General features: G+C 45.9%; 1 protein-coding gene across 1 annotated transcript in view; it reads left to right on the forward strand.

The window, feature by feature from the left end:
- LOC147729256 (SH3 and multiple ankyrin repeat domains protein 2-like) overlaps window positions 1–25,410 on the forward strand; it is a 2,641,300-nt gene that overhangs the window by 1,507,652 nt on the left and 1,108,238 nt on the right. Inside the window, exon 12 of the mRNA XM_086959557.1 lies at window positions 2,109–2,186. Within this exon, the coding sequence (XP_086815683.1) occupies window positions 2,109–2,186 (78 nt within the window). The remainder of the gene's footprint in view (window positions 1–2,108; window positions 2,187–25,410) is intronic.

The following is a 25,410-nucleotide window of genomic DNA, read 5'->3' on the forward strand; positions in this document are numbered from 1 at the left end:
TGGGACATGTGTGTGCGCAACACTTGTGGACATTACCATTTCAGGGGTGCAACAGGGTGTCCTTTGGACACCCTGGCACCCTTGGATTTGCTTCCATATTTAGGCCTATAGGAATGAATGGGGAAGCCATTCCTTATTTGTGATTAGCAATTAGTGAATCTCAAATAAGAAAGCTGTAGAAATCGCTAAATTTATTGCGATTTCTACATGCATCCCGTTTTGCGAGTCTTTTATAGCGAATCCTTAAAATTCGCTATTAAGGACTCGCAAAACAGGACTTTGATGAATCTGGGGGTTAGTCTCTTATATGTAAATATTTGGAGTGCTTAGATACATGTACATTTAATCTAGAAAATATTGCAAAAATTATGTAAAAAATCCCCACCCTCCCCTCAACCTTATGTAATAGTAGTGGGTTAGCCGCTAAGGCTTGATCCAAATGCTTGGCTCTTGTTCAGCCAATGGTTCTCTTGGATCCTCATGCCCAAAAAGAAGCCGATCCTTTATCTAGCCTAAATCTGCCACGCATGCTCCAACCTCATGTGTCAAGAATTAAAGCAAAAGCATTCATTTTGTATGTAAAATGAGAGAGAGACAGACAGAGAGTCTTAAGTATTTAAAAATCTAATTTAAGGAGGACTTGATAAACTACAAACAAACTCAATATCTATATATTTGTATTCACCCCTCACACTCTCTTAAAGCAACACTATAGATTTGTGCACATATACACAAACATGCACAAACATATGCCGTCATCAAAACCCACAGACACTATACACACCACGCACATGATCGGCTATAGCGCTGGTGCCACCCGGTGCGACAATCATTTTTGGCGCTCTCACCCCCATGACCTCCTCCTCGGATTCTCTCACTACCACAGGGCAAGAGTGCCTCTCATCTCTCCAATAATAAGTTATTGCTAAACACAGTGCCCCGCCTGAGGTCAGCGCCCCGCTCTACAGTTCAGCGCCCAGTGCGGCCGTATTTGTCGCACTGCTCTAAAACTGGCCCTGACCACGCATTAACTTATTTAACAACCACCAAGGCCACCTAGTGCTCCCAGCTAAAACAGCAGGCGGAAACAGTGCTGCAGGAGAAAGCAGTCATGACAGTCATAGACCAATTGAGAGACCAGATTTGGCCTTTTTTACTCTTGGGTATGACTGACAGGTAGTCTCAGCGAATAAGCAGAGAAGGGCAGTTTCCGGGGCAGGTCTTTTCCCGTCTGTGTGCTTGTGCATGCCCTCTTGAAAGGTAAATCTGCCGACTTGTTTTTACACAGACATTGCATGCAGATGCAAGGTGATAGATTCGAAAACTCCCACCTACTGCAGTCTGCATACACAAGGCAATAATTAGCCATGCTGAGATCAGGGAATCACCTTACTCATTTAGTGGTGGTTGGAAAGCGCCAAAGCGCCATCCATACAGTTGCACCCTCCACCACCGAGCCTTTGCCTCAGGTGGCAGGCAGATACATTGGCGTACGATAGGGGTGTGATAGGGGTGTGAGTGGAGGTTAGTGTGTAGGGTCTGAATGAATCCTGGAGAGCTTTAAAATACATTTACAAGAGGGGTTATGAGTGAGAACCTTAGAGGAACAGGCTCAATTTGGGGGTGAGGCCATTTCATCTGACCTATGACTTTGTCCTGCAGGGAAGGATTTGAACCATTGTAGGGAGTGGTCTGACACATATTCTATACTTGGAGGCAAATGTGTGAGATTGTACTCATTAGACGTGCACATATACACATGCCCCTAGAAAGGTGAAGTTCACCTTTCTATTGTTGTGCCTTCATGCTGTAGCCCACCACTTCCAACATTTTAGTGACAAGTCAACCTTTGTGTTGTGTTCTCTTGAGTGGGATTGCCTAGTATAATTCTACAAAAATGCTTCAAAACTTACAGTGCATTCGAGCAACTCCAACCTCTTTCAGCATTCGCATTAGGTTATATTATTGGAAAACTGCATTGAAAAAGGGCTGAAGCCACGGTTTTGATTATGTTTGTGTTAGAAATAAGTGGGATTGCTATCTGTTTGCATCTGTATTCGTAGGCAGATATTCGTACTGACCTGGCCAAATTACTTTTTATTTTGCAGGACAGCTGTGCCAGAGTCCTGCTATATCGAGGAACCAATAAAGAGATTAAGAACTACAACAGCCAGACTTCATTTCAGGTAGGAGGTCTAGGAAACTGAAAATCACCAATGCAGCCACTCGCACATCTGATGGCTGGGGAGATTGGGGATTGATGGACTGTAAAGTAGTATTTCCAGCTCGCTGCCTCGGCTTGGTGTGTTACTGAGTAAGAGGTACCTTCAGCTTAGAAGGAAAGTGTTTGATGGAAGCATCTCCGACGGACTTTGTACATGGTTTCCAACCCTGTGTGGATGACTGTAGGTGCCTGGATTTCAGAAACACTCATATCAGCAGGCAGGTGCTGAGGGGTCAGGCAGAAGATTAGTTAATACAACCTTTGTCCTGTACGATTTGTACAATTCCAGAAATTGATATACACACAGAACTGAAGTGTCAACCCTGTCGCAGGGGAAATTGGTACGGTAACATTCAACAACTACATAAGGTGACATTTTAGACTCTGAGCACGATGACTCGGCTGTGCCAAGGAGCCCCTTCTTATGTTTATACATAGGCCTGTTGGTGTGCAACATTGGTGCCTCCACCTGATGAGAGGCCCTGGGTCTGTGATGGTTAAGCAGGATGTCGAGCATAAATGGGGGAATGGGTATGAATTGGAATTAAAAGTATTTAAACCTGAAAACTCAGTTGCAAACCTGTGCAAGCTGGCAGGAATAATGATTAGTGGAATTTATTAAGTATTACTTTAAAATAATCATTACAGAAAACTGCGCTGCCCACTTCACACAGCCTGGAGGAATCATAGAGACACAATCACCAAAGCCACAGCAAGACTCTCAATCAAGGGGCACCCGCCGTGCACAAAGGTCACAATAACATGACCTGAAGATTCAGGACCAAAAAGCTGACAAGTATATTATTATAGATATTGTATACCAATATCCTCATGTTTGTCCCTCCCTTCAGTTACCTCCAGACCTCTGACTTATGCGAACTGCAGTCCTCTGACACCCATTTCTCTCAAACACCTCCGAAAATGTTCTGTATAATCTGTGTGACTTCATGCCCCATCCTGGCTTGCACCAGAAATGGAGAAAGAAATTGAAAAACAAGCTGCTCAGGCGTAAACCCCAAGCAGAAACTTACTACTACAGCGTCTTCAAATTGGGCCCCTCTTCTACAGACAGAAATGGATCTGAGAAACACTGCACTGACTTTTCCACTGTAACTGCACTTCCCTCAGCATGGCTGGTGCATATATAAACAGAACATAACCGATTACCTCACCATTATTCTGTACATCAACAGAAAGATCAGTCTGTAATTCTACCAACCCCCCCCCCCTGTGTTGTGTTGTTAACCTCTGGTCATTGCATCCACCTAACATCTGGGGAGCAGCTACAGCCTCACCTGATGGAGGTGTGGAGACCCTCTGTGGGGTACAGGGCTGAGCACAACCATGCCTACCCGCCTCCATGGTCCTACCCCTCTCATGAGAGGCTGTCATATGGATACTTCATTACATATATTGCGTTAAGTTAGCATGAGTGTATTACATGTTTAAACAGCCGTTTTGCCTTCGGCTTCAGTTTTGCACACGACACATACTTGTTGTTGTAGCTTTCACCCTAGAAGCGGTGAGGTGTTTTATTTGAGAATAATATGTTATTCCTATGCTATCAGCTTTGCCTTGTACACTTGGTACAACTGTCTGCACACTGAGAGCTGCACACTCTAAGATTAACCTAACACAAGGTTGCTGGGAAGTCTGATCCTCGCACCACATTAGACATTAGACATAACACAAATAATGTTGATGCCAACATTTTGGGCTCTACGCGGGTTTAAGATAGAGTTACACGGAATGAACGCAGACACTTGGTGCTGTGCATGAAGAGAGCTGGTAGCTGCTGATGTGAACTGCTCCTACTGACATTGAGAGGTATGGGGTCGCCCTGCTAAAGCCCGAATGAGACCTTCTTAGATATAAAATAATATGCTAGATAGGGTGCGCGAAATATAGGTGCTAGAGATTTCTATAGGTTTTGCATTATATCATGCTAGCACCTTTTGCTTACTATGGATTAGTGACTATGCTGCTGACTATGGTTTTTATAATCTGCATTTTGGTATTATACAAGATACTGCGTTTGAGAACTTTGCATTGAATAATAAATATTTCAAACTTGCACTTGTGTTCTTTGACTCTCAGTTTTGGTTTGAAATGATTATATAACGAAAGAGTGTTCATGTGTTCCACGACTCCTGAGGTATTCTAAAGATCATGTTCTGGTTTGTCTAATACATGGATCATTCCATAATGATCCATGAGACACTGTAGCTAGCTAGGTAACGAGATTTCTGACACTGAGATGAGTTTTTGGATCATCCTAACTCACTGAGGTTCTAGATCTCTATGCACAGTTCTGTGGGAGAACGGAAACCCTGCTACATGGCGCCCAACGGATTGGTTGGCCGTATTTCATGACACTCGAGTAGTATATCATTCAAACCTTAACACCTTCATGCCCGTTTCCGGTAAACGGTGGTGTGGGAAAAACCTACCTATTTTTGAAATAGGTCTTTTCAAGCTTGAATTCTTCTGTAAACGGTTTCTTTGAATTACTACCCAGTTGTGCTACAAACTGTTCTTTGTCTCTTTTCACTTCCTTTGCTACCATGGCCGTGGAAATTGCGCAGCATAGCCGCATCGCGGTTCGCGACCACTTGCGGACATACAATGTCCCTGTGGACGGCTTGGCTGTGGTTCTAGTGGTGAGTGCGGAACATGCGTACCCGTACGAATTATTTTATTCCTGGGTAACATTTCCGGCTGTGGACGCTAATTCGGGCGTCTTCCATTCATACACTGCCTCGGCAGTACCGGCGGCTTATGCTCCGTACAGGGCACTGGAAGTACCTATAGACGCTTGGCAGCACGGAGTTTGGTTTGGTGGCGCCCTACCCCATTCTTTGAACGCTACGAGGTTAGGTCCTTTGTCCATTCCGGGCACAAATTGGCCCGCCTTGGGTGGATTTACTCCTCATCCTAATCGCGCCACGTGTAACGTAGCGGACCTGAGACGTCTTCATGAGGTCTCGGTTGCAGTGATTAGAGCGCTTGTACATTACATTAGTCGTAATATTCAAGGCGCAGCCCCCGCAGGTGCGCAGCTTCGAGCAGAACAGGCTGGTTTGAAAATCAGTCCTGTCTTGGTGAATTCCGTTATGGGCAGAAAGCCAGATAGTACGGATGAGTTTCCTTACTGGCTTGCCGAGAAATTCGACCAGTTAGAGGCTGTGTTTCCTAATACGACTCCGAGTGAAAAACACCGGATTCTTACGCTTAGTTTACCGAAGGAAATAGCCCCGGAACTTGCTGACTGTGAAACATGGGGTAAGACATTTGCAGCGGTTTACTCGAGGTGCTTTGGCACACCTTCAGTTTCGAACCTGTCTGAGATCCTCAAGCGTGTTCAGGATGATCACGGACCTGAGTCGGCGGTTGAGTTGGGTATGCGCCTGAACGGTTCATTTGAGACAGTTTGCGGTATTATCCTTGCCAATGTAAAAGGGGATGCAGTGAACTTTCAGGTGGCCAATGGTCTGGCGTTAGTACCCGATGCCGAGAAACCCCGTCAGCTGGCAAGAATTATTGTGGCAGCTTATAAAATGGTTGGCCGCAATTCTAAGGGTGCGAAGGTTTTTCTTGAAAAAGAAAAGAAGAAGCCCCAGGGGCAATCTTCGGAAACAGGTGGACAGCCCAAGTCCAAAAAACAAACTTGGCCCAAAAAGCAGAATAAGGGTAAACAACAGCAAGAACAGACACCGGTCTCTAGTCCGGCGCCTTCACAACCTGCGCAGTCAGAGCGAGTTTATGAATTGCGCGATCGCGCTACGATTAAATCGCCTGACAGATATCAGGCATCTGACCAACGCTCTCCTCGTTCCTTTCAGGACTCATCGGCTCCGTCAACCGGTGGTGGAGGGGGCGGCAGGGGCAGGGGTGGTCAGCAAGGACGTGGCCAGCCCCGCACGCGGAGTGAAGGGGACCAGCGGGACGACTCTACGCCAAAGAGACCGCAGTTTGCCAAGAAGAAAGTCGCTGCCTTAACGGCGCATCGATATGCCCCAGATAGTGAGAACGCGGCTTCGGAATCTGACGTGGGCTCTGACCTTGCTGGACAGCGCGGCGGAGATTACCATAGTGAGAGAGGCCTTCCGTCCACTGTTGAAGGTGACAGCGACTGACACTTATGTTGTAATCGAAACAGCTGATACACATGTTGCTCCCCCTGAAAGACTTTTTGAAATTGTCCTGTTAATTGAAGGTGACATGCAGCGAACTGTAAGAGGGGTATTCTGGGAAAACCTTTCAGATACGTATGACATATTGCTTTCGGAGGCTGACTGGCCCCCACCTTTTGTTCTCGCAGCTCCGCGAGGGGAGGAGGTAATCCTCCCCAGTTTCGCGCACACTGTACCGAGAGTGGAAGCGCTGCATTTTGCAGAAGAGTGGGCTCTGGCGCTTGCGCCGGCTGTGTACCGAAATCAGTGTGGCTGGGATAAATTGTCCCCTAGCCATGAGATTCCTTTACGGTCACAGCCTCAGCCACAACCCCAGTACCCCATACGACGTGAAGCTAAAGCTTCGGTCGCGGCTATCCTTGAACAATTGGAATATCAAGGTGTAATTGAAACATGTGTGTCACCAATGAATAATCCCCTTTTTACTGTTAACAAACCGGACGGATCATATCGTCTGGTTTTGGATTACCGGCATTTGAACTCGCATTGCCGTAACTGTGCGGTACAGAATACTCACGGCTCTGCCCTAGTGAATAGTCTTGAGCGTAAACGGTTCAAAACCACGCTTGACATTTCCAATGGTTTTTATGCACATAGATTAGATGGTCTCAGTTCCCAATGGACCAGTTTTACGTGCGGCGGCGTACAAAAAATGTTTAAACGACTCCCAATGGGATATAAAAATAGTCCTGGAGTGTTTTCCGCCCGCATAGTCTCTCTTTTGGAGAGTTTCGATCCAGTTGCATGTTCGTATGTGGATGACATTTATCTCACAGACGACGAGCTTTGGGTGCATCTGTGTCGAGTAAACAGCATAATTTGTAACTTTGCAGACATGGGTTACAAGTTTAACTTTGCAAAGTCACACATTGCGGAGTACACAGTGTTGTTTCTAGGTTATGAACTTAACCATGAGGGAAAGGGTTTAGCTCCTCACTTCCTGGAGAAGTGCGCGCAGTTGCGCTCTCCGACAACGCTGAAAAAATTACAGTCTTTACTGGGTTTTTTAAATTTCGGGAGGACATACATTCCGGAATATGCCCAGCGTATCAAGCCTTTATATGCCTTGGTACAACCATCTTTTTCCAAATCATGCTGGCTGCCTGAGCATTCAGCCATTCTGCAGTCTTTGCAGGCTGATTTGCTCACTTCTGACTACTTACAGACCCGTGATAACCAGACCAACCTGGTGATAAGAATTATCCCTGGGACGGTGGGTTTCACGTACCTGACTTTTAATGAGGGGGATACTGTACCTATTGCTTACAAGTCACACTTGTACACTTCGGCTGAACTGCGTTTTTCCACTGTGGAGAAAGTGTTAACGGCTGTGCAGATGGCAATTCTTAAAGAACGTGCCCTGTCGCAGGGAAAGCGCATGTTGGTTGTTACCCCGTGTCCTGCATTGGAGGCGGTCACGAAAGCCAGTGTACCGAATTCTAAAGCTTTGCACCCTCGGTGGATTCAGTGGGCTACATCCTTGACATCTCAGGATGTCACGTTTATTTTTGACGCCGCTTTACGGTCGCAGGAGTATTTACAGTATGAATTTGTTCATCCTGCTCCTTTAGCAATGCGGCCGTTGGAGGATTTCCATTGTATCATTTACACGGATGGTTCGGCGCAGGTTGCGCATGGCTCTAAACATGCCTACGTTTCCGCTTGCGCCATTGTGGTCGGTGCCATGGTGAACGATGAGTTCAAGTCCAGTGTCGTGCACACGCAGACGCTTGGAGACTGCACCGCACAATTAGCGGAGCTGCGTGCTCTTATGCTCGCATTGGAGTACGCAGATCCTAGTGTGACAACTTTAATCGTAAGTGATTCTTACTACTGTGTCCAGTCGTACAATGAGAACTTGTTCTTTTGGATTCAGAATGATTTTCGTGATTCCAAAGGTAGTACAATAAAACATAAAATGATCTGGGTCCGAGTGGCGGAACTTAAAGAGAAACTGCCACTCGTGTTTGTGATTCATACTCTCGGCCACCAGCGCGTGGGAGTCCACGCTGTTGGCAATTCGCTTGCTGATGAGGCAGCGAAGTCTGCGGTATCAAAATACTTAGTTGCAGCGGTCACGAGGTCCAAGAGCAAAATAGATGACGACATCTTGGCGGCAGTAGCTGCCACGGCGAAGGGAGGTAAATATCCTGCGGGGTTCCCTTCGAAGTACACATACCACTTAAGTCCCGATAAGGTTCCTTATGTGAAAATTCCTGAAGTTGGAGAGCGTCTGGTTCCCAACTCGGATCGCAGAGCTTCTCTGATTACAGCGGCTCATGAAGGTGTGGCGTCTGCGCATGCGGGCGTCTCAGCCACTGTATCACAGCTACAACAGAGGTTCTGGTGGCGGGGACTGTACAAACAGACGCGCGATTATGTCCTTATGTGTGACATTTGTCAGCAGATTAAGCCTTCTACTGCTGCGCGTCCGCCTCAGACACAGTTGTACATCTCTAATAAACCGCTTGGTTGTGTTTATTTGGATCACTGCGGTCCTTTTTCCTCTGATACTGCGTATAAATACATCTTAGTAGCAGTTGACTCATGCACACGCTTTGTGTGGGTATGGCCGCATCGAAGCGCTGATTCGCGAACTGTCATTAAGGATTTGCGTGTCTTTGTGGGAATCTTTGCTTGTGGTACTTTCCATTCGGACCAGGGTCCGGCTTTCGCCTCTAAGGCGTATAAGGATGCTATGGTTTCGTTGGGAGTACAGGTGAAGTTTTCAAGCCCCTACAGGCCTGAGGGCAATTCTGTAGTAGAAAGAATGAACCGCGACTTAAAGCAATCTTTGACAGCACGTGTTATAGGCACTGGTAGAAATTGGCTGACCCACCTCTATGGCGTGCAGCGTGCGCTTAATAATCTCCCTAGAAGGTCTCTGGGTGGGCGGACCCCATACGAAATGCTCTTTGGTATCAAGATGTACGTCCCTGACCTTGATGATGCAGACTGCCAGGCCCAGGCCGCGGCCTTTGACGTAGATGAACATTGCAATGTTTTACAGGATCTACAAAAGACCAGAGACAGTCTTGCGAAGGAACACTTGCCCTCCACGTCGGATGATGCGTTGCAGATCCCGGTAGTTGGCTGGCTACCCCAAGTTGGAGAACTGGTGCGAGAGAAGATCAATAACAAGAAAGAGTTTGGTCCCTCATTTAGAACGCCGGTTCGAGTCCTTGGAGTGAAGGGCACAAGAACAGTCATTTTACCACCACTTCCAGGTCGTAAAGAAAACAGATTTATTTCTATTGACAATGTCAAGATACACAGGGTGGCCGATTCTTCATAGTATGACGCCGGCTACATCCTGTCCTTCCATGGTGAGGAACTCTGTGCTGGCTATTACATCTGGTGCAGATCAGGAGGTGTCCCTCGAGATGCCTGCTATATCAAATCCTTTATTAAATACTATTCCTCTTACTAACATTGATGAGCGGACATATGCAGATCCTGCTGATTTATCTATGTCTGATCTAAATGTTCGTTTGGCTAACCAGTCCAGATTCTCTTTTGACTCTGTTTCGGAACTTTCGAAGAAACCATCGACTATTGCAAAATATGCCACGTTATTTAAAAAACAATTTTTAATCCCTCCTTGGACCTACGTTTGGCTGATACTATTTTCATTTTATCTTTTTATGTCAATTGGTTTTGTGTTTTATTTTTTCCGCCTGATTGATGGCCATTATGTGAAAGAAAGAACAGGAATTCGGTACCTTAATGGAACATTGGCCCCTCACTCCTCCTCGCATTCAGCACACAGACTAAAGAGAGACTTACATTCAGTACAAATTACTGCTTGGCCTGTCCTTGATGGGATTGTGTGGGATGCGGTTAGGTTTCAGATACATGGCCCCACAGAAGTTATTAATGTTCCTAATGTGCTTAGAGTAAACATGGGAGATGTGATTAAGCAAAATATTCGTTCTGATGATTGGGATCTTCAGGCCGTAGAAGCATTGTTCTCTGATTTGAAATATTATGCGGCCTTTGATGATGAGGATTTGTATTTAGATTCTGTCAATTATGGTGATTTGTTTTGTTACCAACATTATGGAAATCATTTCTTGCACAAGACAAGTTCCAGGCGGGTTCCTGTGAATTACACTCAGTGGGAACATTGCCCTACTCCTTTACAGGGGAGCTCAAGTACTTTTCTGGGAAAATACTCTTACTTTACAGATTTTAATCAATCAAATCCTGAGTCGTTTTATTTCAAAGTGAAACAGAAATCCATGCCAAAAGTTAGACTGACTGACACAAAATTGTTGTATTCAAAGTCCTTTCTAGAAAGGTTATCTGTGGATGGCTATGAGTTATGGAAGGATGCTATTGACCTTAAATCGGTTTGGGGTACCAAAGATTGGCAGGTACAAGGCACTGAGGCTTTGCATCGTGCATGTCTCATCCCGAATCACATGTTGTTTTTAAATTCGACTATTTCCCAAACAACATGTTTTGGATTGGCTACATCTAAAAAATTAAATACCCCTACTATCCCTGATTTAGAAGAATATTCAGGTTGGAGTAATTTCACTACATTGCCCATAAGTGAGGTACAAGCACTTTTGCAGAATTCCTCTTTTATTATTTCCAGTTTTGATCCGGATGGGTGGCTTTTATGGCAAAGAAGCTCTGATTCTTGCCAAAGTCGTTTTTTGGGTTTGTCTGAGGGTTTTACACGCATCAGGCCAGATCCCAGGTTTGACTCAGATCACACTGTTACAACTTATTCAGTAGGCAAATTGTGTCAGAACTGGTTACAACATTCCACTTTAGCTGCAGTTAAACTGCATCTGTCCCAGTTGAATGAGAACATAGAGTTAAATGATTTTATAAAAGGCCCGACTATGGGTAGGTCTAAACGTTTTATTTATGCTATTTACAATGAAATTTGGAAATTTTCAAGGGTCGAAGCAGCTAAACGCCTGAGGGCTATTGATCAAGCCAATTTGGAAAAAGTGCTTGCAGTGGTCGATAATAGTATTAACACGCTTTCTTCCAGAATTTACACATTGGATAATATTGTTTCTTCTGTTGTTGATATTGTACATGATGAAGTGTCCACGTTATACCATGGTCAAAATCAATTACGTTCTGTAATGCAGTTTGCCTGGACTCTACAGACAATTAAGGCTGGTCGAGTTCCCTGGACCTCATTGAACGTTTCATCACTTTTTGCCCCTTTTAATCTTACTGATAAACAGCGCATGCTTTCAATGCGTGATGCATCGTTTTCTATGTTACATATTGAGAAGCTAGAATCCTTACCTTTCTCTGTTGCTGAAACAACCACTGTCACGTGGCTTATTCATGGTTTAATTACATTACCATTTCCTTTATATAAATTTACTAACTGTATGCGGTATATTGCTATAGGACGATATGAGCCACTAGGCAATGCATTCCTACATGAGGCATGGTCATTACCATACACATACAGATGTCTGAAAGATGGAAAAGAAGTGAATCTTAATGGTGAGGAATGCACACAGTCACCTGACCATTCATTAATATGCAGACACATTCAGTTACACGGTTCTTGTAATCAGGACCGCCCAAATTTAGCATGTGTTTTAAAAGGCACGCCAGTTCCAGCAGTAGTTCCCACATTTACTTTATTAACAAATGGTAGTTATTTGCTTTTAAACAACGAATTATGTTGTGGTTTATTAATTGGTGTGGCTTATATAGTTACTGTATCAGAGCGTGTAGTGTGCTGCAAGAACGTCCTATACCCACCCACGCATGGCTCTTCAGATGTCTCCATCTGGCCACGGATCCCAACCTTGGAAGCGAAATTCAATGGTTTAAGCAGAATAAGGGCTCTTTTGTCTCAAAAACAAGTGACCCTGAGTTCGGCCCGGGAAACTTATGTCCTTCACATAGCTAACACCCGCACAGAGGTGCAGGCGCTTTTAAACACTGATTTGCCATTTCATTTCTGCGAGCTGGTACACCAGATTTTTAATGCTTCTTCAACGACTGGGCTGGCACATTTTTTTAAACTAGTAAGCAGTGGCCTCGTGACTACGTTTGAAAAAGTTTTTGGTATCATTCCCACGTTTTTCCACACTATTTTTGGGAGTTTGTTTGGTGGAATACCTGTATTGCTGGCTGTGGCCGCAGGATTTCTGTTGGTGTTTTTCTTCATAAAACATGGATGCCCATCCTGCGCAAGACGCCGTTCAACGCCTCCTGACCCTGTGTCGTAATCGGATGCTCAATTACTATGGAACATTGCCGCTTGCAGCATTAAGCACGGCCTATAGATTGTCATTTCGGTTCACCGACTTCACGTGTGTCCAACCTGTGTTTCACTGCCTGAGCTGCGAGTTCGATTGGGCCATTGATTTATGCCTATGCTTGAGGACTGCTCCTGACGTCGATTTTGATCAGCTAATGCGTCCCGTTGTGGCTCACGAGCTGATCTGTTCTGGCGAGAGAGTTATGGCCTTGGCAGCGATAAATGGAGTTCTGGGCCAATGGGAGATCTCTGCAGCGGCGAATGCCTTTCTGACACACAGCGATCTGGTGAACCCACCGAGTTGTCCTCTGACGTTGCAGGAGGATCCGATGCTGGAGGAGCACGTATGTTCTTTCCCATTGCTAAATTGGATGGCTGAACTATTTTCGGATGATGGCAGTGATTTCATACTGGAGGCTGTTGCAACTTTCTTTGCATATACTTTCCAATCGTGAGATGCCTGGAAGGAATGCTTTGTTGTGAAATATAACTTTCCCCTCGCTGAATTGGAGGGATGGACTATGTTCAGCTGATGGAGAGTTCACTGACGTGATGTCGCTGGAGATAACGTCTAGGTGGCACATGACTTTGGATATCGGATAAGTGCCTTGGTTTTTTCTCTTACAAACATTTGAAAGGATGCGACCTGGTCATACATTTCATAATTTTTGGACCTGGCGGAAGACTTTTGGTTCAAGACTTTTGTTAATTTTTGGATTTGAGGCCACTGTGGGCATTCATACATATTCATTCATACATATTCAGTCATACATATTTTTAGCTTATTTTAGCTCAAGATTATTGAATTTTGCTTTCAAATTTTGTATCTGATTTAGTATTGCCTTTTCCCTTATGATTGGCGGTGCTCGGACCAATGGGGGGGTGTCATATGGATACTTCATTACATATATTGCGTTAAGTTAGCATGAGTGTATTACATGTTTAAACAGCCGTTTTGCCTTCGGCTTCAGTTTTGCACACGACACGTACTTGTTGTTGTAGCTTTCACCCTAGAAGCGGTGAGGTGTTTTATTTGAGAATAATATGTTATTCCTATGCTATCAGCTTTGCCTTGTACACTTGGTACAACTGTCTGCACACTGAGAGCTGCACACTCTAAGATTAACCTAACACAAGGTTGCTGGGAAGTCTGATCCTCGCACCACATTAGACATTAGACATAACACAAATAATGTTGATGCCAACATTTTGGGCTCTACGCGGGTTTAAGATAGAGTTACACGGAATGAACGCAGACACTTGGTGCTGTGCATGAAGAGAGCTGGTAGCTGCTGATGTGAACTGCTCCTACTGACATTGAGAGGTATGGGGTCGCCCTGCTAAAGCCCGAATGAGACCTTCTTAGATATAAAATAATATGCTAGATAGGGTGCGCGAAATATAGGTGCTAGAGATTTCTATAGGTTTTGCATTATATCATGCTAGCACCTTTTGCTTACTATGGATTAGTGACTATGCTGCTGACTATGGTTTTTATAATCTGCATTTTGGTATTATACAAGATACTGCGTTTGAGAACTTTGCATTGAATAATAAATATTTCAAACTTGCACTTGTGTTCTTTGACTCTCAGTTTTGGTTTGAAATGATTATATAACGAAAGAGTGTTCATGTGTTCCACGACTCCTGAGGTATTCTAAAGATCATGTTCTGGTTTGTCTAATACATGGATCATTCCATAATGATCCATGAGACACTGTAGCTAGCTAGGTAACGAGATTTCTGACACTGAGATGAGTTTTTGGATCATCCTAACTCACTGAGGTTCTAGATCTCTATGCACAGTTCTGTGGGAGAACGGAAACCCTGCTACAAGGCAACAGAAAATTACTAAGTATTGATCTAAATTGAGTCCACCCCCTGATAAATGCTGGGAGCAAGATGGCCAGGACCTGAGCCACACCTTCCCTGTCCTCACCATGGCTCCTTTAATCCCATGGGCGGTAGAAGGTAGCAGGCAGGGCATACACCCTCAGAGATACCACTACCCTGTCTGAGCTCCCCTCTACCACGCCTCGCGTAGGAGTTGAAAGTGTGGTCAGACCCTTCCGTGGCCGATCTATAATAATACCTGTGGAGCCACCTGCCTGCAGAAAAGGCAAGCAGCAGACAGCAAATAGCCTTGACATGAGATTGGCAGAGATGCACAGGGAGTGGCAGTGTGGTAACCCCACAGCACAATGATACCCCCCCCCCTCCTGCTTTCACCGACTCCTACCTCCACGTCAGCGCGTGATGCATTAATACCCACAATTCTATACCCTTTACTCTAAGCAGGGAATCAGGTTCACAAATCCACTAGAATTAATTTGGCGTCTGTCACAATTATACCAGCGAATTGAATCAGAGTCCTAATAAATCTGATGAGCTTCTCAGCGTGGCATGTATGATTCTGTGCAAATTAACTCAGAGATGCAAACATTTCTGTCTGAAAAAGCAATTACCACCTGTAGGACGCTTGTTGACAATTATTAATGACAACAACAGTGACACTATTGAATTTGTTTTATTCGGATGTTTTTGTTTTAGACTTAAAATTAGTCTTTTAGCAAAACTCAGTTGATGCTTCGCAAAACACAGAAGGTGCCGCGCTGCCGCTTTAAGTTGTCTAACAAATGTTTTTCGTTTTTTTTATTAACTGTTATCTCACGATATTATCTTTGCAGCTACTTTAAAAAACTATGCACACTGCTTACTATTGATATGAAAGTTTTATTTTCATGAAGGATGGTAGTTAATGAAAGCAACATTTTTAATATTGTGTTTTATAAATGAATGTGCACATCTTCTCATTTGCCTTGTAATCTACCAGTGAATAAAGAAATTGTAATTGCCACAAATATATAAGTTCGAGTAAGATAAATCCTTCATAGAAAACACACAATGAAGTGGTAGGAATTACAAACGTGTGGGAATCGATAAGAAGAAATTAGCAATTAGACCAGGTGCGTGCACTACAAAGAAATGTGCTAAATCGGAAAGATATATTGGTGTGGATGAAGGTCGGCAGGTGCAGTGCTGTAGTATGGGAATGGAGTGTGTGAACCAGTCCTTTAAATGGGGGAAAAATAGTGCAGGTACTCATTTAAATGTGGAGAGTGGGCGGGGCTTGAGGCGGGGCTTAGGGAAGACATGCCGATATTTATTGACTTCAATATTACTTGCAGCACATACCAAACAAAACACATGAGAAATGTCTTTCAATAAACAAAGCAGGTTTGTTTACTCCTTACACAAAACGAAAGCCAAACGCGGCGATATTTTAACATTTCCTTGTTTTGTAATATTTGCAACATCGATACTGTTAATTGCACAAATCTATATATTCTCGAGTGACACAGAAAAAACAAGCAGACATGCACACACAAAGCATTCCACACATTTCTTTTAATATAAGGCGTGTGACATCATAATATTGGGAATGTAGCAGGGGCCCTGCTGGCGGAATCTGCCATGAGAAACACAGCACCTCACCTACAGGCCAGTCCAGGAGGTTCCAGAGAAGAAGAGTGCAGCATGGCGGCTTCAGGGTAGTGTGACCGATGCAGCTGCACCTGGCACTGACTTTGGGGGTGTGGGCAGTGTTTAAAATGACTTATGACTTAAATGGACATCCTGCAGAGATCCTTTGTGCCCAGCAGCTTTCAGGCAACAATAAATATGTCCAGATAATTCTGGCGATTAATATTGCCTAGTTGTAGTTTTTTCTCATCCTACTGTAGTGTAGATGGCTAGGGTGCCTGCTGTAAAGAACATATACCATGCAGATCATCAGAACTGAGTGTGAGTGAACTGTGTAGCATTATCTTAAAATGAAATGTTTGTCAGAGATGAGGCTATGGAGAGATGAAAGGCACTGTTGGAGAGTGGTAGCAAGGGAATCAAAGTAGAAGAGAGGTCATGGGGGGTCCAAAAAAGCCTGTTGCACCAGGCGCCACCACTGCTAAAGCTGGCCCCGGATTGCAGTCTGTGACTTAATCACCCTTATGCAAACCTCCCGGCCTCCAATAATATTAGATAATGTCACCCGTTCATAAACCAGGAGAAGAGGATAAACCTCCACCGTGGAGTGGTGTGGCTCACTGGTTAGAGGCGGCAGACCCGAGAGCAGAGATCGGCCTGGGACCAGGGTTCGATTCCCGACGCGGCAGGGTCTTGGACCAGTATCAGCGGACTTGATAATTCTCGCCTCGGTGCCTACTCTAATCAGGGATAACACTCGGCAACTCTGGGCATTAAGCTTGCCTCATCTCCACAACGGCCCCTCACAAACGCCGGGGATGCCTGGTTTCACCTTGGAGACTCCCTGGAGGGACTATCTCACAGGGAAAGCCAGGACGGGTTCCCCAGCGGTCTATAGCGCTACGAGGCCTGCGGTGCGGGTAGCAGTGCGCTTTACAAGACACACAATTTCACTGTGGGTTTCTGGGCTCCAGATTCTTTGGCGCTTATGCTACGTCTTTGAACGGCTGATAGTGTATATTTTTTTCCTGTAAAAGGGGTACATGCCTTGTGGGTGTATGAGTGCCTGTTTCGATGATTCAGTGGGTGCTTGATAGACTGTATAAGTGAGTGATTAGGTGTCTCAGTGAATGTATGAGTGTGTGACTGATTGCGTGAATGTCTGTATCAGTCTGTCAGTTGGTGTCTGAGTGGCTATAGGATATGTGAGTTTCTGTATGAGCGAGTGATTTGTTGTCTGAGTGCCTCTATGGGTGTCTGAGTGTCTGTGTGGGTGGGTGAGGGTGTGTGTGACTGCCTGTATGGGTTAGTGATTGTGTGTGTGAGGGCCTGTATGGGTGAGAGAGTGTGTGTATGGCTGTGTTGGTGAGTGAATGCGTGTGTCAGTGGTATATGGTATGGGTGAGTAACTGGGTATGTGAAAGGCAGTTTAGGTGAGTGATTGAGTGTGTGAGACAAGTGACTGTATGGGTAAGTGAGTGAATGTGAGAGTGGTGGTACGGGTGATTGTGTGCTGTGTCAGTGCCTATATAGGTGTGTGAGTATGTGCTAGTTTCTTTATAAGTAAGTGTGTGAGTGTGCGTGTAACTGTATGGGTGTGTAAGTGGCTGTGTGATTGACTGTATGGGTGAGTGAGTAGGTGTGTGAATAGCTCTCTGGGTGACTGACTCAGTGTTTGAATGGCTGTATAGATATGTGAGTTGATATGTCTGTGGCAGTAAGAGTGAGTGGGTGTATAAGTGTCTCTGTGAGTGGATGTGTTTGTTGATCTATGAATCAGTGGCTATGTAAGTACCGGTATTGGTGTGTGAATTGGTTTGCGAACAGTAGTGTGGAAGTTAGCGTGGGTGCAAGGAAGGTTATATGGTGGTGTGAGTGGGAGCATCAGATATCCTGTTTATGATGCCATGAGTGATGTCATTTCAGATGTCATCAGTGATGTCATCAGTGTTGTCACTGATCATTTTATGAGTGGTGTAATATGCAAGATCATAAGCAGTTCATTGCGAGGTTGCAAGTTATAGTGAGCTAGCTAACTATAACAGCTGAATTTCATTGGTTCTGTATGAGTGAAACCTGAGGCTAATTATAACATCCCTGTAACCTTTGGTTTTTTTCAGTGAATTTCTAAGGTTTGTTAAATTCCATTTCCTGAATATAATATCCCTGTAACCTTTGGATTCTCATTGAATTTCTAAGGTTTTTTTAAGTAGTAGTTGCTTTTGCAGAATAGTGGATTAAGGTCACAGGGCCTCGAACCAGTACTTGGGAATCCCACTGTGTAGGACTTACAGGAGGTCCCAGTAGGGCTTTTTGGCCCCCATGGTCCCTCATGAGTAAAGTGGACATCATCCCCCAACCCGTAGTGTGCCCGGACGAGCTGCATTTGCAGAGTGGCAGAGAAAATTCTACTATGTGGGACTTAGTTGAGGGAACAGGAGGGATAGTTGGCCCCCAAGGAAATCCTTGGGGGACAACTACCCCTCCTATTACCTCCAGCAACTACCACACATAAGGATTGCTGAGTGGGTTGCTGGAAGCCACGCCTTCTTCCTCCACCACTTTGCAAACACGCCTATGGGTTCACTGCTAGTAGAGGGATCAAGTCCCCTTGGCTATTGAGGGTCCTTGGGGGCCAACTATCCCTCCTGGTACCATCAGTAAGTTCAATAAAGAACACAAGGGACCCCCACCCTGTAAATTGGATCAATGCCTCCAAAATATAAAGTTGTCACCCACAAAATAGATTCATTTTACATTTGTTCATTCATCATTTTCTCAAAATTTCTTTCATTTGTTTTATAATAGAATTTTGTTGTTGTTTTTTATATAAAGAATATTATTTGTACATTGAAGTGAACAAACAGTAATAAATGACAACATTCAAATATATATTTGGGACATAATCACAACAAGAACATAGGAGCCCTGAGTTGAAAAGAACAAATAATAGCCATACTGTACAAATAACCAACTAGAATAGACTTGAAAAAAAGCAGTGTGAACATCAATACATCAAAAGAGAAAAAAGAAAACTCAAACAAATTACATTATACAGAAATGCATAAGATGTGCATAACATAACAAACACAACGACAAGAGTAAAAAGCACAATGCGCGTTTCGGAAATGCAACTGTTAGAAATTTCCTTCATCAGGGCGCAGTTTTCATGAATCTAATCGGTGGGCATATTGTTACCATTCACTTTAGTAGTGCACATAATAAAAAAGAAAAGGGCTCTGAAAAAAACAATGCAGTGTTGCAAAGCGAGTAGCCTGTGTTAACCTCCAGTAAGTTCTACACAGTGGGTCTGTTGAGAGGTTTTTGGTGGTTATGCCCCGTTTCTCCACCACTTTGCAAACGCGCCTCCTGGTGCACTACTAGTTGGGGGTTGAAGTCCTCTTGGCTCTTGAGGGTCCTGGAGGTACATCAACTCCTCCTGTTATCTCCAGTAAGTCCCACACAGCCTGATTGCTAAGAGGTTGTCAGAGGCCACACCCACTTTCTCCGCCAGTCTACAAGTGCATCTCCTGGTGCACTACTGGTTGGGGAAAGATGTCCACTTCAGTCAAGAGGCGTGTCTTCTTGCTTTTTTTATTTTTCGTGCGGATCCACAGGTCCACCCGCAAATTTTGTGGCAAAATATAATACAGAAAATACTTTTTACCTCTGGCTGAGTCCCTGAGGGACCCCCACAACATATCTGGGCAGTCCTGGTATCCCTACCCTCCCCCCTTTTCATTATTTTTGACCTTTTTTCTGGGACTCAGCTAATAGTCGCATCCCAAGATGGCTACCAACACCTCCTGGTTGAAGTGTTGGCAGCCTATCAAATTTTAGTAGGATTATTTCAAAACAAAAAACATTTATAGAGTTAGAACTTTGGTCCTAACTATAACTACCTACTGGTGACTGCCAGTAGGTAAAATATATATACTAGAAATTGTGTTGTAGGTTGACTGGGGTATGAGCCCTACTCAAGTAGCAGTACAAAAGGGGGTGGTAATGGACGGAGCATCTGAACCAATCAAACACTCACACCCAGTCAAAAGATATGGGTTTAATCCATCACCGTTCTTAAGCCCACTCTGCCACCCCAGTTCAGACATGGATATATGCAAATTAGTCTGACCCTGTGCCTCATGGGAACAGTCCAGCCCGAACTGCCAAGCCATGCCTTCCCTGGACCGGAAACAAGCTTCCGAGGACCGGTTTCTGGCATTCCAGCCGTCTTCAGCCCAGCTTGCTTGAATACAGTGGCAAAGTGAGCAAGGGACTCACGTCTGAGCATACCCTGCCACACTTATGGCGGCCAAAAGCGGTGCAAAAGGGGGTGGTAATGGATGGAGCATCTGAACTAATCAAACACTCAAACCCAGTCAAAAGATCTGGGTTTAATCCATCACCGTTCTTTAGCCCACTCTGCCACCCCAGTTCAGACATGGCTATATGTACATCAGTCTGACCCTGTGCCTCATGGGAACAGTCCAGCCCGAACTGCCAAGCCATGCCTTCCCTGGACCGGAAACAAGCTTCCGAGGACCTGTTTCTGGCATTCCAGCCGTCTTCAGCCCGGCTTGCTTGGATCCAGTGGCAAAGTGAGCAAGGGACTCATGTCTGAGCATACCCTGCCACACTTATGGCGGCCAAAAGCAGTACAAAAGGGGGTGGTAATGGACGGAGCATCTGAACCAATCAAACACTCACACCCAGTGAAAAGATCTGGGTTTAATACATCACCGTTCTTTAGCCCACTCTGGCACTCCAGTTCAGACATGGCTATAGCAAATCAGTCTGACCCTGTGCCTCATGGGAACAGTCCAGCCCGAACTGCTAAGCCATGCCTTCCCTGGACCGGAAGCAAGCTTCCGAAGACCGGTTTCTGGCATTCCAGCCGTCTTCAGCCCGGCTTGCTTGAATCCAGTGGCAAAGTGAGCAAGGGACTCACGTCTGAGCATACCCTGCCACACTTATGGCGGCAAAAAGCGGTACAAAAGGGGGTGGTAATGGACGGGGCATCTGAACCAATCAAACACTCACACCCAGTCAAAAGATCTGGGTTTAATCCATCACCGTTCTTTAGCCCACTCTGCCACCCCAGTTCAGACATGGCTATATGCAAATCAGTCTGACCCTGTGCCTCATGGGAACAGTCCAGCCCGAACTGCCAAGCCATGTCTTCCCAGGACCGGAAACAAGCTTCCGAAGACCGGTTTCTGGCATTCCAGCCGTCTTCAGCCTGGCTTGCTTGAATCCAGTGGCAAAGTGAGCAAGGGACTCACGTCTGAGCATACCCTGCCACACTTATGGCAGCCAAAAGCGGTACAAAAGGGGGTGGTAATGGACGGAGCATCTGAACGAATCAAACACTCACACCCAGTCAAAAGATCTGGGTTTAATCCATCACCGTGCTTTAGCCCACTCTGCCACCCCAGTTCAGACATGGCTATATGCAAATCAGTCTGATCCTGTGCCTCATGGGAACAGTCCAGCCCGAACTGCCAAGCCATGCCTTCCCTGGACCGGAAACAAGCTTCCGAGGACCGGTTTCAGGCATTCCAGCCGTCTTCAGCCCGGCTTGTTTGAATCCAATGGCAAAGTGAGCAAGGGACTCACGTCTGAGCATACCCAGCCACACTTATGGCGGCCGAAAGCGGTACAAAAGGGGGTGGTAATGGACGGAGCATCTGAACAAATCAAACACTCACACCCAGTCAAAAGATCTGGGTTTAATCAATCACCGTTCTTTAGCCCACTCTGCCACCCCAATTCAGACATGCCTATATGCAAATCAGTCTGACCCTGTGCCTCATGGGAACAGTCCAGCCCGAACTGCCAAGCCATGTCTTCCCTGGACCAGAAACAAGCTTCTGAGGACCGGTTTCTGGCATTCCAGCCGTCTTCAGCCCAGCTTGCTTGAATACAGTGGCAAAGTGAGCAAGGGACTCACGTCTGAGCATACCCTGCCACACTTATGGCGCCCAAAAGCGGTGCAAAAGGGGGTGGTAATGGTCGGAGCATCTGAACTAATCAAACACTCAAGCCGACCCTCCAGGCACAATGGTGCAAGGCAGGGCAGATGCGTGACGCATCTTGTGGTGTTCGGGCGGCGCATTGCTGGAGTAGCGTCGCAAGTGCGACGCAACTCCTGCAATGTACAGAGGCCATCCATACATAACGTGGTGCGTCACTCCTTACGCCTGCTTCAAGCAGGTGTAAGGATTTGACGCAGCAGCGTCGTAAAACTGACTCAGTGAAATCTTGTAGATTTCACTGCGTCAGTTTTACGGTGCTTTCCTACGAGGGAACGCCCACCCTGCAACAAACCGCCCACATGAAACCTGACGCAGGTTCCATGTGGCGCAGGGCTTTACAACATGACGCATCTGCCTAGATGCGTCACGTTGTAAATAGGTCGTAGGAATGCGCCATGTTTCTGCGCCGTTGCGTCACGCAACCGCGGTGTAAACGTGGCGCAAGTCCGACATAAATCTGCCCCATGGTATTTTTCCTGCAGTACAGGAGAGGGTCTGAGCAATAATCAGCTAATGGGGCGGGATATGCGGGTAGTAGTTTGAGGCGGAAAGGTCTTTTAGCGCAGGTGTAAATCTTCACGTGTTTGCAAATGAAGTGGGAGTGCATTTCACGTGGCCCAATACAACCAATGCTTCTAAATGCAGAATTGGAGTATCTTTGTTGACACACTGAGGCACCCAAGTTCTGCTGGACAGTTATGTCGCCATTTGCACACGAGTTAGTCACAGCCTGGAGAAATATACTTTCACATCATTCTACCATCACCATTCTAAAAGTTAACAATATGCAGATGCAGACCAGTGGTTAAGAAAATGGCACTGCGCATACGAGGGCTGGCTGGAAACCGATAGCCCACTCCATGGCACTGCACATACGAAGGCAGGCTGCAGACCAACAGCACAGCCCCAGGCACTGCATAGAACAGGGCAGACAGCAGGCAAATAGCTTACTCCATGGCACTGTACATACAAGGACAGGCAGCAGACCAATAGTACAGCCCATAGCACAGCCCAATTGCAGACAGGCTGCCTACAAACAGCACTGCTCATGGCGATGCACGTATGAAGACAGGCTGCAGACCAGTAGCACAGATCATGGCACTGCATATGCAAGGACACGCCGAGAAGTACCTAGGAGGCACTTTTTGAACCCCAACCCACCCCCAATACCCCTCCTCCCACACCAAAAAAAAAAAGCTTGGAGAGGCTGCTGCCACAGAAATATATATTGGAAGGTTAGGGGTTTGAATACAAATTCTATGGTAGACAGCACACACCGTCTGAACAATGCTGTGGGTGGCGTCACTGGAAGGTACCACAAGGCGACATTGCTAGAGCACCCTCACTGGGGATGGCACGGTGGTAGCCCAGTCTTAGGCGCTGCCTCCCCTCACTTGTGTAATGCACTGTACAGACCCTCCAGGATTTGAGGCTGAAAATTCATGATTATGAGTTAAATAAAGTGCCGCAAAAATGCCGCTAAATTTCCATATTTGTGCCGCTAAATTTCCATATTTGTGCCGCTAAATTTGCAAATCCATGCCGCTATATCCTGGGGGGTCTGACTCAAACCCAGTCAAAAGATCTGGGTTTAATCCATCACCGTTCTTTAGCCCACTCTGCCACCCCAGTTCAGACATGGCTATATGCACATCAGTCTGACCCTGTGCCTCATGGGAACAGTTGTTAGGGTTTGGGGCTAGTCCCCTTTCAGTGACCATGCTCTCAAGTCAAGTCAAGTCAAAGAATTTATATAGCGCGCTACATACCCAGAGGGTCTCAAGGCGCTTGAGGAGGGGTGGGGAATTACTTGTCAAATATCCATGTTTTGAGTAGCTTTCTGATTGCTAGGTGATTCTGAGTAAGGCGAAGGTAAGTGGGAAGGGAGTTCCAGGTTTTAGCTGCCAGGTAGGAGAAGGATCTACCTCCCATGGTGGTTTTGTTGATGCGAGGTACAGTGGCAAGGGCTTGGTTGAATGAACGTAGCTGGCGGGAGGGGGAGTAGAAGGACAGTCGTGTGTTGAGGCATTCTGGTCCGATTTCGTAGAGTGCTTTGTGTGCGTGGGTTAAGGGCCGGAAAGTGATCCTCTTATTGACGGGAAGCCAGTGTAGGTTTATCAGGTGACCAGAGATATGTTCTTTACGCGGGATGTCTAATATGAGCCTGGCTGAAGCGTTTTGGATTCGTTGGAGTTTTTTCTGGAGTTTAGCGGTAGTACCGGCGTAGAGGGTGTTTCCATAGTCCAGTCGGCTCGTGATCAGGGCGTGGGTGACCGTTTTCCTAGTTTCGGTGGGGATCCAACGAAATGTTTTTTTGAGCATGCGAAGAATGTTGAAGCAGGATGAAGAAACGGCGTTGACTTGTCTTTTCATCGAGAGTGAGGAATCCAGGATGACGCCCAGGTTCCGTGCATGGTCGGTTGGGATGGGTGCTTTTCCAAGGGCTTCTGGCCACCAAGAGTCGTCCCATGCAGAGGGGGAGGTACCTAAGATGAGGACTTCTGTTTTATCTGAGTTCAGTTTCAGACGGCTATGTTTCATCCATTCGGCTACTTCTTTCATTCCTTCGTGTAGGTTAGTTTTGGCGGTGCTAGGGTCATTGGTGAGAGATAGGATCAGTTGAGTGTCATCCGCGTAGGAGATGATGTTAAGGTTGTGTTGGTGTGCGATGGCCGCGAGGGGGCTCATGTATATGTTGAAAAGGGTGGGGCTGAGTGAAGATCCTTGTGGCACGCCGCATATGACTTCAGTGGCCTCTGACTTGAATGGTGGGAGGCGGACTCTCTGGGTTCTTCCGGTGAGGAACGAGGTGATCCATTCTAGTGCTTTTCCTTGGATTCCAATGTTTCTGAGGCGTTGTAGAAGGGTGCTATGGCAGACTGTGTCGAAGGCTGCGGAGAGGTCGAGGAGGATGAGGGCGACTGTGTCTCCTTTGTCCAGTAAAGTTCGAATGTCGTCTGTTGCTGCTATGAGGGCAGTTTCAGTGCTGTGTTTGGCTCGGAAGCCAGACTGTGAGGAGTCGGGGGAGTTGTTGGCTTCTAGGAAGGCGGCGAGCTGGTTGTTGACAGCTTTCTCGATGACTTTGGCCGGGAATGGAAGGAGCGAGATGGGACTGTAGTTTTTGAGTTCGGTGGGGTCCGCTGTGGGTTTCTTCAGAAGGGCGCTGAGTTCAGCGTGTTTCCAGCTTTCCGGGAAGGTGGCGGAGTTGAGGGAGCAGTTGAT

This window comes from Lissotriton vulgaris, chromosome 2_2 (genome assembly GCF_964263255.1).
Source record: "Lissotriton vulgaris chromosome 2_2, aLisVul1.2, whole genome shotgun sequence".
NCBI lineage: Eukaryota > Metazoa > Chordata > Amphibia > Caudata > Salamandridae > Lissotriton > Lissotriton vulgaris.